Source organism: Neofelis nebulosa, chromosome 15 (genome assembly GCF_028018385.1).
Source record: "Neofelis nebulosa isolate mNeoNeb1 chromosome 15, mNeoNeb1.pri, whole genome shotgun sequence".
Lineage (NCBI taxonomy): Eukaryota > Metazoa > Chordata > Mammalia > Carnivora > Felidae > Neofelis > Neofelis nebulosa.
In genome coordinates, this window is record NC_080796.1 from 46,277,405 (window position 1) to 46,289,882 (window position 12,478).

Sequence of the window (12,478 nt, forward strand, 5' to 3'; positions counted from 1 at the left end):
CCATCGACAGATGAATGCATAAGCTGGTATATATCAAATAATAGAATACAATCAGCAATAAGAAGGATGAACTATCAATGATACAGCATGGATGAACTCCAACATAATTATGCTGAGTATAAGAAGCCAGACCTGGGCACCGGGGGTGGTGGGGGGCCCGAGAGAAGGGAGGAAGGGGCGGTGAACAGAACTTGGAGGGGCAGAGGGGGCAGGGGGATCACTATTAGGCACCAAGAAATTTGGGGGGTGGTGAATACATCTATTATCTCGATGATGGTGTTGGTTCCAGGGCTGTATACGCATCTTTCAGAAATAATCAAATTGTGCACTTTGAATATTTGCAGTTTCGTATAACTCAATGAACTCTTTTAAAAAGGTAACTTGCTCCAACTTCTTTGCTCAAACAGGGATGCAGAATAGCTGGTGACTTTTCCTGCACCACTGGGACAGCGAACTGGAGTCTTGGCCACCTAAAAGGCAGCTGAGCCCCCTGCCCCGCCCCCTGTGGACCGTGCACTCATTGGGGGTCCCCTCTCCCCCAGAAGGGACAGTGCTGGGGAATTAGCACAGAGAGGGGAAGTAGACACAAAAGGAGAAGGAGCAAGCAGGGAATCAAGCTGGAAAAGCCAAAGAGAGGGGGAAAGAAAAGAGATGACCAGGAAGGAAGAAGGGAGGCGGCAGGCCCCTCCCCTCAAACCTGGTGGTGAGGAGGGGGCCTTCGAGGCAGTCCTAGCCAGGACCCCAGAGAAGTCAGGTCCTCTCTCTTACTAGGGCCACCCTAGTAAGGCCCTTCCTTCCGATTAACAAGTAAGTCCCACCCTGCCTAGGAGCTATTGATTTGTAGTCCCCAAGGATGCATCATTTCCTTGGATTTTAATAGACATTAGCTTCAGCGAGACCCTGCAGAGCAAACTGTCAGCAAACAAACATGTGACACTTTAAAAATGGGGGTGGGGGCAGTGTTGGGAGACTCGGAGAGGTGTTGGAGAGGTGGTGGTGAGAGATCACACAAGATTAACCACTGAAGTACACTTCTTTTACAACAATGTACCAGACTGGGAATGTTATGGGACCGTAATGAATGCCAGCACCCCAGGCTGTGCGTATGTGCTGAATCTCTGGGGATGATTTTAGGAGAATTTCAAAGCCCCTTTGACCATGACAGCCTGCATTGGCCTGAGGTGACATAATCTCTTGAAAAATGAATCTGTGTCCTCTCCCCCACCCCCGTACTTCCTGACACTTGTCCAGTTGACAGAAAGGACACTCTGCCTTGAGGAGAATTAGACGAGACTGGGGAGGATGCAAAGAGCGATGAAAAGAACTTTGTCTTCCTCTTTAACTCCCAAGCTAGGTTGGAGGAGCCAAAGAAGAGTTTGCAGTCATAACCCGAATTAGAAAGAACCCAGAGGGAGAGGCCATAATCTGTCTCCCATCCCTCCCTCCCCCACCACAGACTGCCCCAGCGCCCCTGGGGCTAGCCAAGGAGAGCCAGGAGATGGGAGGCCCGGGCCTTGGGGGAGGTCAAACTCCAAGACCGAAGACCAGACGTGGGGTGATCTGGAGAGATAGTCAACCTCTGATAGTGGCTGGCACTGGGGCCCCTGGGCGCCACCTGTAGACCACTCCTTGTGGTCACTATAGTGACCCCCCCACCCCCACTCTCAGAGGGGACAGCTCACCTATGGCAAATGCAGAAAGGCCCCCCTCAAGTCTGCACGCTGCCTGAGAACAGCCCTGCACAGGACACCGCCCTCAGTGAGCCCTCATCCCGATTTGTATACACTAACCCAAAGCAAAAGGTGGGGTCTCTGCCCCCCCTCCCCCCAGAGAGGCAGTGGTGGTATTGGGGTGGCCCTGGATGGTGGGGAAACCCACCCTCGTCACAGTAGGTTAAATATTATCAAACTGCCGTTTCATAGACAAAAAGGATAAAATATCTGCGATTTCAAATGATTCAATTGAATACACGTCATTTAGCAGTGAACTTGGTGTGGTCTCATGCATTCACCCTCCCTCCCTCCCTCCCCACCTCCTTCCTTTCTCCCTTCCTTCCTCTTCTCCTAGCTTGGGATACAAACTTGATAAAGAAACTCACTGACCTTGTGGAACTCACGGTAGAAAAAAACTTTAAACTCCTAGTCACACAGGTGACTAGTCACAGGTCACCCTAGGTGACCCTAGGTGACCCTAGTCACAGGGTAATAAATGCCATAATAAAAGTTACCACACACTACGGAAGAGGCAACTGAGTGTAGCCAGGCCACCGGGGATGACCAAGGCCAAGTGCAGAGGCATTTACTGGGCATGGAAAGGCACGGCGAGTGGGGGCACGAGCGTGGCCTGTGGGGCTGAGTTTAGTGCAGTGGGCGGTGCTTGGCAGGTTGTGGGAAGGGGATGCGGTGAGGAGGGGGGAGGCGGAGGGTCAGGGGGCGTTGCTGGGAGATGCTCACAGAGATAGGAGAAGTCAGCAGCTCAAGAATGGTGTCCCGGCTCCTGTCCTACACTGGGCTTCACTACTTCTTGGCCAAGTGACTCTGGGTAACTTAGTCTTTCTGAAGTTGTGTTTTCATCACAGAACGGGATTCACAATGACACTTATTTTACAGGTGGCAGGGCAAACACTAAACGAGATGTTGCAGGCAAGGCACTTAAGGACCTGGGCTTGACAAATACCGGCTACTATGGTTCCACAGAGGGGGAAGACAACGGCAGAGAGCTTTTGAAAACAATACACAACTGGAAGTTTCTCCACGTCCAGGACTTGTTGTCCCCTGCACATTTCACTGGCCGCTCTAAGGTGTGGCCCAGGGAGCCTGAGGTCTCCTCCTGGCTCCTCCCACTCATTCGGGAAGTTGGGTGTATATGGCTCTTTCCTCCTCTGGGTCTTGGTTTTCTTTCTCTGGGTGGGGAGAGTCACCTGGCACTATAAGCTGTCAGCCTCATGACAGGAGTGACATGTCATTGGGATCAGATGCCAGAAAAATGGGGATCAAGATCAGCTCTGGGTTGGCAGGGCCTTCTCTAGTGGCTTCTGCAGAGGCAGGAGCTGGCTTCTCCATCCCTGGACTGTCCTGGGAGCTGGCAGGGCTGTGGGGGATGGGGTCTGATGCAGAGCTACCTGGGTTGGCAGTCAAGTTGCCCGGGTTGCTTTCTTGTTGTTGTTGTTGTTGTTTTTTTTTTAAATATTTATTTATTTTGGGGAGAGCACAAGCAGGGGAGAGGCAGAGGATTCAAAGAGGGCTCTGTGCTGACAGGCCGACAGTAGTGAGCCCGATATGGGGCTCGAACTCACGAACCGTGAGATTGTGACTTGGGCTGAAATCAGAAGCTCAAGAGACTGAGTCACCCACGTTCCCCGCCCAGCTTTCAATAAGTGGCCTCAGGACCCCTCTGAGCTCAGTGTCCTCTCATCTAAAAGCCCAGCTCTCTCACCAGCCAGCATCAGACAGGATCAAAACAACAGCATCTTACTAAAGGCCTGCGCTTTACAGGGTCCTCTTCATACCTGTCGATAACCTGGAAGTAGGAATGAGTCCCCCATTTTACAGAAGGAGGAGCAGAAGCTTAAGAGGGCTACAGGAACTGCCTGAGATCACAGCATGGAGGTAATGAATGGGATGCAGGTCCAAAGGGGTCTGGCTTCCAAGACTATGCTCTGAAACGCGTTGCAGAGAGTAACCACATGCTTCCTTTAAGAATCACTTGGCCACATCTAGAGCAGGGCCTACACGTACACCTGGACCAGAGCCAGGGAGCTCCTCCCCACCCTGCAGATAGACTGGAACTGAGCCCACCCTCCACGGTGTCCAGGGGTCCTCCATCTGAGCCTCACACCTTCCAGAGCGCAGGGCTCCTCTCGTCCCCACAGCCAGCATGAGGCTCTGTGACCAGCCCCTCCCACCAGCTGCAGCCCCGCCCCTTCTGGCAGACCCCGCACCCAGCAGCTGGGCCCCAAGTCTGCAGGGAACCGCGGGCAGAAGATAGGGGTCCAGCAGACACTGCTTCTGGCCAGTGCCCCCCAGGCGACAGAAGGTGGCCCCACCGGCCCCTATGGGTACCCGGTCTCTGTCAGATGGTCCTGCTGAGAGGAGGGGCTTGTCTCCCCCCCAAACCTGTCTGGTCCCCTTCACTCCGCCCTCAGCCCTCATCCTTCCACACTTGTTCCTTTTAGGCTTTATTGGAGTGGCCCGGCAGCTACGTGTGGGAGGGGCTGAGGTGAAGTCCAGCGTGTGGCCCCTGGAGGCAGAGCACCTCCTCCCTGTCTCCCTGGGGCCTAGACAGACAGCCAAGGTGGCTGAGGTTGCAGAACTGAGGCAGGTGACACTGGGCAGTGAGCTAGCGAAGGGCCGGGCCCACACTTCCCACCATTTTCCTGCATTTATTTAACAGTCATTGAGCCACTGGTCTGTGCTGAAAAGTGTTCAGCTCCAGGTAGAGTACTTGGAACAAAGTGGACCTGCTCCTGATTTTGTGAAGCTTAGCCTCTGGCTAGGGTAACAATAAACAAGCGGTTTTGATCCCCACTGCACTCGAGGAAAAGGCCCGCCATGTTTCTGGGCCAGCCTCCAGAGGGTCTGGAGGGTGTCCGGGGAAAGCTTTCTGCAGGAAGCAAGAGCAAAGCTGAGATTTCAAAGATGACTAGGGAGGGATCCATGGAGTTTAGGGTTCATGGAGTTTTCCAGAGACAACAGCACTCTGGAAGTCAGAAGTGAGGGCAGCTCCCCCTGGTGGGGCTGGCAGGAGCCATGCGTGAGGTCCAGATCCAGGGAAGGCTTCTAAGCAGAGGGCAAGGATTTGCACGATGTTCTGAGGGTTTGGGGGTGCCTTTAAGGGTTTTAAGCAAAAGAATGAGACAACAGGCTTCTCCTTTTAGAAAGATCAGAGACAGGCAGGGAGGAAGAGAAGAGAGGAGCTGCTGAGAGGGCAGTCCAGAAGCTGTTGCAAAGGAAGAGGCATGAAATGTTGATTGAACAGGTCAGGAAAGTCACTGTGGGCATGAAGACAGGTTGGAGAAGTACTTAGGAGGGTGAATCTGTGGGGCAAGCTGGGAGCCCAGGACAACACCCAGACCCCTGGTTTCAACAAGGGGTGGGTAGCACCCAAGAGTATACCAGAGTAGCAGCAGCCTATGGGGAAAGGACAGTGGGGGGTCGAATTTGGACACGATGCACTTTTGGCACAGGTAGGACATACGTGAGGAGTTGTTGGGGAGAAGGATACAGAGATGTAGAGGTTTAGTCTAGCCACAGGGAACCGGGGATTTTCAACACAGAGGCAGCTGATGTGTGAGCGGCTGAGAGCAACCAGGAAGACCTCCCGAGTGGGAAGAGGGATCAAGGACACAGAACCTGAGAGGTAGATGGGCCAGGGGAGAGCTCACAGGGAAACTCTGGGTTGAGCGCTTGAAAGGTAGGAGAAAATTCAGGAGAGGCAGTGGTGGAGACATGTCAGGAAGGAGGGAGACGTCTATTGTACCTCATGCTGTCTAGAAATCAAGGAAGATGAAGATAAAAGAGGTCTCCTGGAAAAAAAAAAAAAAAGGCAGAGGGAGGGAATCTCCTGGATTTGCAACGAGGTTGTGGAGATATTGGTGAGTGTGGGCACAAGGCAGGCTGCATGGGGGTGAGAAATGGAAACTAGAAATGGAAACGTGGATGAGGAGACAACCCAGGTAAGAAGTTTGCTCTTCAGTAATGAACTAGATAGACAGATAGATAGATGAGAGAGAGAGAGAGATAATAGGCCTCAGGTAGGTAGACAGGGCAGCTGTGAGGCCATGTCGGTAAGATGGAAACGCTTTGAATGTGGTCCCTGCAGATGGAGGGAGCAGGGGGAGAGGGGAGGACGGGAGACGGGCTGGGGTAGAATCCGAAAAGCTGGCTGGAGGAGATGCCAGTCTCCCACTGGGTCAGGAGGAAAGGAGAGCAAGAGACGAAAGCATTGGCAAGCTCGTCAGTTTGGTAACAGGAGCTGAGGGAGGGACCTTCCGGCGGCCTCTGCTTCTCTGTGGAGGAAGACAGCAGGCTGTCGAGGGAAGGCGTGGGGGAAGCCAGTGGTGTCGAGGTTTGAGGAGCGGAGAGCCGGAACGGTCCGGGACCACACATCTGCGGCCAGGGCGAGTCTCCCTGCCCTTGCCCTTGCCCTTGCGGCCTGGGGCCCGCCCAAGGAGCCCGAGGAGCCCACCGGGGGGTTTGCCAGGAGGCTGCGGGGCGGCCCGGTGGTCACCACAGCCACCCAGCCACCAGCACTGGGCAAGCTCGGTGAAGGGATGGCAAGGAGAGGAAAGAGTATCCAGAGAAAGGCACCGCTGGGACCTGGCGGGCCTAACTCTGCCTCTCACTGGCTGTGTGACCACAGGCATGCCACATCACCTCTCTGTGCCTCCACTGCCACATCCTTAAATCCCTTTCATCCCTTAAAAACCCCGCCTTGCGAGGGTGCAATGAGAATGAAATGGACGCTGTGTGGAAATGCTTTGTACCTAGAACATAGAACACCCCACGGTGCGGGACAGCGTCTGGCACACAGGAGGTACTTGGTAAGTAGGAGCCACTGTGACTCATCACTGCTTGGTGTGGGTAAGACGAGCTGTGGAAACTGCAGATCTTTGATATCCAGGGGCACAAATACGTGAGGGACCTGAGGCCTATGTCAGTGGTGGATTCTGGCCAAAGGGACAGGGTCATAGCTTCAAAGAAGGTGGGTTGTGGTGTGGCCTGGGATGTAGGGCCATTGCTTCTAAGGCCGCCAGGCCCTCCTGCGGCGACGCGGCCCCGGTCAGTGGAACTGGCCATGCACTTCTAGGAGAATCCACGTTCTCCACGATGAGCCCCTCTCTGTTGCACGCAGGATAGCTGCCCAGAGAGCCCCTCTGTTCTCCTGGGCCCAGGCTCCCGAGCCTGTGCGCGGGGTTCCTGGGAAATGGGATGAGGAAGAGGGATGAGTGAGTGTAGAAGTTTCCAAAACAGGAGACAGGCAGGGGCCAGGGGCCAATGGCATAGGCCTGGAGACTTTAATGTCCTGCTGGTGGGAGTGGCCTTATGCCAGACAGACACTGGCACTGACTAGGCCTATTTGAAAGACATTAGAAGCTCCATCCAACCATGCCTCTTGCCAGTGAGGAGAAGGGTCTGTCAATCTACTTCTTCCGGACGTGTTTTCCGGTCGTTCCTGACCACCCCTACTCGGCCCATCCATTCAGCTGCTGAGAGAGAGAGGGGCTGCCGTGGTGGGCTAACCCTTCTCGGCCCCAGCCACCCCTCCCTCACCGTTGGTCATGCTAGCTCTAAGCCCATGCTGCTGCTGTGCGGAACCTCACAGCCTGCGGGGGATCAGGGTCTCCTGGGAGCCCTGATGCTGGTCAAGGCTCCCCAGCGAGGACCTGAGGCTCAAGCGTCCCTGGGCACTGGCCATGCCCTCTGGGGACTCTTGTCTTTTCAGTAGCTCTGTTGCTGCCACCTCCACATCCTCTGGTTCCATCTGGCAGGCATCTGCCAGGGCCCGGCCTGTCACCGTGACAAAGTCAGCATCAGCCGCCAAGGTGTCCAGGCCTCCTCGAACCAGAGCCTGCAGGGAAGAGAGAAGGCTGGGTGTGATCTCCTGGGGAGCTGCCTCAGGGGTCTGCCTCTGTTGGCTCTACCCTCTCTCTACCTGAGGACATCACAGGGCCACCCCCGAACGCAGCCCACTGCTCTGTCCCAGCCCCCATCTCACCTCCTGTATCAGCCGGGCTGTCGCTGGAGTCTGGCACCTGGAACTACTCTCCTTGGTCCTACCGTGGTGGGATGCTTCCTCAGGCCCCGGGGCAGGGTCCCTCCTCTCCCGAGGCAGGGGAGGCTCTGCGCCGGCACGCTGTTCCAAATGCACAAAAGCAAAGACCCCAACAGGGATGCTGGAGCCCACTGGGATCTGGTGAAACTCTAGCCCTAGGGAGCCTCAGCCAAGACTCACAGAAAAGGGAGGACCCAGAAGTCGGGTCCTTTCTGTTATTAATGGACAAATTACCACCACACCCTTCCTATGCATAGAGTTTCTTCCCAGGCCTGTGCCCTATTACCTGGCAGGGGGTAGGAGACGCCTGGGCCCCAGGCATTTCTCTCTGGGCCAGCTGTTCTTTTAGCTTTTCCACACAGGATTTGCTGTGGGCTCCTGTGGGCAAGACAGGGCAAAGGCAAGAGGGGCCTGAGTCAACAGAGCTCTGCCTGGCCAGGCATCCAAACTCTGAGAGCTCTCTGAGACCCTTGGGGCTGTGGAAGGGGTCCTAGAGGTGGATGTAGGCTGAGGCCCAAACAACTCCAGGCCAGGCAGGACCCTGTGTTGTCCCATTGCCCTTGTACTTGTCCTGGTCTTTGTGCTTGTGGGTTTGGGAGGGGGAATCAGGGCCAGAGTTTGACCAGCTCTGGTCAAGCTGTTTCTTAGTGTGTCCACGTGTGTTTGCATGCAGAAGTGTGTGTGTGCGTGTGTGTGTGTGTGTGTTTACACACCATGGAGCAAGGCAAGTGCCCTCATCTCCCTTGAACTCCAGCATCCTCAGGGCTCTTGCTGTCACACACAGCAGTCTAGGACCTGCCGGGAGATTGCCAGACCATCTGCCAAAGGGCCCCAGAGCCAAGGGGTCAGTCGTTCAGGAGCTGCCCTTCGGGCGAGTGGTGTGAGTTTCCAGGCATGCCCCCTTCCCACCTCACTCGGTGACCTACATGACAGCCTTGACCTCTGCCTGGATCAGGAGCTGGCCCTGACTGCTCTTCTGTCCCAGGCCCAGCTGATCCCACCGCAGCAGGCTCCCAAGCCAGCCCTCCCAGCCAGATTCCCCAAGCGTAAGGAATGAGCGAGGCTCCCCAGGCCTCTCTGGGAGAAGGCTCAGCTTCTAGGGTGCACAGAAAAGACTGACCCAGGACGCTTCGGGGCTGGTCAAAGGCTCCTCCTCTGGCAGCAGGCGTCTCTGTCTCTCCAGGGAACTCCCTTTCATAGCGGATGCTGAAATGGAAGCAAGGCTGGTGATAGGGAAGCAAGGCAGGCTGCTGGTTCTCCCGCCATCCTGCCCCTCTATGGCCCCAAACACCCTTTTCCCTCAGGATCTGGACCCATCATTGTGTGCAGCCTGGACTCCAGGGCTGGTGCTCCCACTGCTCTGTGCCCAGCCAGTCCTGGCTCTCTAAGAGAAATGGGCCAAATACATCCCCCACTCCTCTCCTTTGTTCAATGGTCCCTGCTGTCAGACATGCCCTTCCCTCTACCCTTTCCACATTCTGTTCATCTTCCGAGGCTCAGCCCAGCCTCACAACCTCCAGGACACTGGTTCTCAACCTTGGTGGTACACTGGATCACCTGGGGAGCTTTAAAGACTAGTAGTGGCCATGTCCCATCCCCAGAGTTTGCGGTGAGGCCCAGGAACTGCAATTTTGAAAGCTCCTTGGTGTTTCTGATGCTCGGTGGAGGCCGAGGAACGTTGTTTAGCTCAAATCTAGGCCTTTCCAGCCCATGGTGATCAATATGCCTGCATTCTCAGGACACCTGCTCTTTGTGATTATTCGGTCACTATCAGGTCCCGTGACACATCTCCCAAGAAGACTACAATCCTTTCAGGGAAGGGCCCAGGTCTGGTGCTTCTGTATTCCCAGAACACCTAACACCATGGTGACCCAAGGTGCAGGTGCCTCTCAAGGCTTGAGGGCTGAATTCAAAGGGTCTCTGAATGCAAGGGTGTGTAGGCAGCTCTGGCCATGGGAAACACCGGCTCACGGGGCTTCTGCCTTGTCCCGCCCATTACTGAGGGTGTGCAACTCAGCCTTTCCAGGTCTAAGGTACCTCTAATCACGCGGCCTCCTATCTATAAGGGAAGGTCTGCTTGGACCTCAGCCCGCAGGTTGATTTCTGAGAAGCTCCCCGACTTCATCCCGCTGTTTTTTCATGAGACTTATGTAATCACGGATTATATCTGGTCGACAGCTCAGGGTGAAAGAGAGGGGGCCCAAACAGCAGTGAGATATCCCTGGAACCCAAATCCTACAAATAAACTTTAACTTTCCACAGTTGTAGTAAGCTCTCTTTATAATCTAATACGTTCAGTAGGTCTCAGCTCCTAGACCTGCCGTAGATGATGGAATAAAGGAACCACGCGACGTTTGTGCCAACGCTGACATGAGGCTGCCCTCTGCTGGCCAAAGGAGTCTCTGCAGTCTGGGCCTGCCTCTTGCATTAAGGGGGAGGATGGATCCCAAAGGACACCAAGGCAAGCGGAGGACAACCTATATGTTTCAGGGTGTCCCCTCTCCGGAAAATCCTGGAACCCACTAACCACGTCTTTCCAGTCCTACCCCAGTACCCTTACACCCAAAGCTGGCAGTGACTGCCACTACCTGGACAATAGCTGGCTGTTGCTATGGCTGCTGTTGTCACAGGCAACATTGGCATTGGCATTATTGGTGTTGGCATGAGCAAGAGGGTTGGTGCGTGGATCTTGAGGGAAATCCTCCAAGAAGACAGGTGATTCCAGCTCTTCCATCTCTATCTCAGCAAACTGGAGGGGTCTCTGGTTGGCCATCACAGGGGGCAGGGAGTTGGTCCTTTCCATGAAGTTGTCCACCTGGCCAAACAGGCCCCCAGTCCTCTAGGGTCAAGAAGGAGAGCATAAGGGCTGAGAGCAGTGACAGGGAAATGAGAGCTGAGAGTGCATGGGGACTGCCATACTGGGATGATTTGCTGGGAACAAGTGATGGTATTAGAAGAAAAATCCTATAAGGCCAAAGGGAAATGGACTGGGCTGTAAGGCCAGAGAAGAAACCACCCGCCTTCAGAGAGTTCTCAGTACAATGGGGTAGACAGGACACATCTAAGGAACGACATAGGAGACACAGATAGCCAGATAGGGAAATATGGTATCATGGAAAGAGCACTGGATTGGGAGTCTGGAGAACTGGTTCTAGTCCCACCTCTAAAACTAACTAACTTGCTAACTTGGATATCTCATATAATCTCCTTGGGTCACCACTTCCTCATGAATAACCCAGAAGGTTTTAACTAGGTCATTAAGGTCATTAAGGACCTTTTAGTTCTGTAGCGTCATAAAAAACACTAGACAGCGCTAAGAACTGAGGGCCAGTGTAACTGGAAGCAGGTGGGGCATTTGACAATGAAGGGATTCTAAGAGATGAATGTTGACTAGTGGCTGTGGGGACGTGAGGAAAGGAGTGAGGCTTGGTAGAGGAAGGGAAGAAAATACGTGTCATATTTGATAACTGACTAGGTTGAGTCACTGATTTTGAGTCCCAAGAGATGTGGGGCTGTGGGTGTCTTCAGTTTCCAAATTCCCCTCCTGTGTGGCTTCTCGCCCTCATTTCTACGGGATGTTGCTATTCCCTGTGCCTGGGACACACAGCGTGGTCATGGCCTTCACATACCCGGAATATCCCTTCCTCCATCGCAGCCTCCACCATGGCTCTCTCCAGCTCCTCTTCAGCTGTCAGGTCTCCTGAGATGGTGCGCCGGATCTCTGGGGCTGCCTCTTCCTCAATGGTCCGCAGTCCGGCCTGGGGACAGAAGCTCCGTGACCCCTCCAGTCTAGTGGGGGAGACCAGACTGCTTCCCATGGCCTTGCTCATTTCTAGCTCCAGCTCCAGCCCCACTCTCTCCTGGACATTCAATGTCCCAGGACTCCATGAGGCCACTATGTCTTGCTCTGACTTCTGGGATGGTCCAACTTCATGGGGATTTCATACCCTCTCCAGCTTCCAGCTGGAAAAATCTTCCTACTCAGTAGAGTCTTTTAGACAAATGATCTCCTTTTACTGAATATGCCATTAATACAGTTTTTTAAGTTGATTAAAGCCATGGGACAAATCAAGATTGGTGTCACATGATAGCTTGCAGTGAGAACATGGCATCATTTCTGTGACATTGCTGTACAAGATGTATATCCCTAAATCTATCATGAAGAAGCATCACCTGAACTCAACCTGAAGGATATCCTGTAGTCTTCAAAAGCGTGAAGGTCTTGTCAAGGAAAGACCAAGGAACTGTTCTAGCTGAAAGAGTCTAAAGAGATATAACAACTAAATGCCATGTGTGATTCTAGATTGGATCCTTTTACTATAAAGGCATTCTTGGGACAGCTGGTGACATTTGCATGGGGCCTGAAGATTTGGTGGTTATAATGTCTTAATGTTAATTTCCTGACTTTGGTGGTTGCATTGTGGTTGTGTAGAAGAATTATGTAGGAGAATGCCCTTATTTGCAGGAAATACATATGAAAATGCTCCGGGTTGATGGAATGTCATGCTGGGAGTTACACTTAAAATGGTTCATAAAAAAGGTGTTTGTATTTTACACACAACTTTTAAAATCATGACACTGTTTTAAAGTAAAAATTGCAATTGAAATAAGTTTTTGAGCACACAGCCCAAAGGCACACATATTTTTGAATTTGTAAATTGTGTGCACTATAACTAACACCAAAAAATAGAAATAAAAGACAGAT

The 12,478-nt window shown here is 53.4% G+C and overlaps 1 protein-coding gene across 2 annotated transcripts in view; it reads right to left on the minus strand.

The window, feature by feature from the left end:
• Positions 1–6,986: 6,986 nt before the first annotated feature.
• The window catches only part of CACNA1S (calcium voltage-gated channel subunit alpha1 S), a 65,402-nt gene continuing 59,910 nt past the window's right edge, over positions 6,987–12,478 (minus strand). For both annotated transcript variants that reach the window (XM_058700244.1, XM_058700243.1), the window contains 6 exons: positions 11,403–11,531; positions 10,362–10,612; positions 8,894–8,979; positions 8,060–8,151; positions 7,717–7,854; positions 6,987–7,569 (listed from right to left, as the gene is read on the minus strand). In XM_058700244.1, the coding sequence (XP_058556227.1) occupies positions 7,318–7,569; positions 7,717–7,854; positions 8,060–8,151; positions 8,894–8,979; positions 10,362–10,612; positions 11,403–11,531 (948 nt within the window). In that variant the 3' untranslated portion in view covers positions 6,987–7,317. The remainder of the gene's footprint in view (positions 7,570–7,716; positions 7,855–8,059; positions 8,152–8,893; positions 8,980–10,361; positions 10,613–11,402; positions 11,532–12,478) is intronic.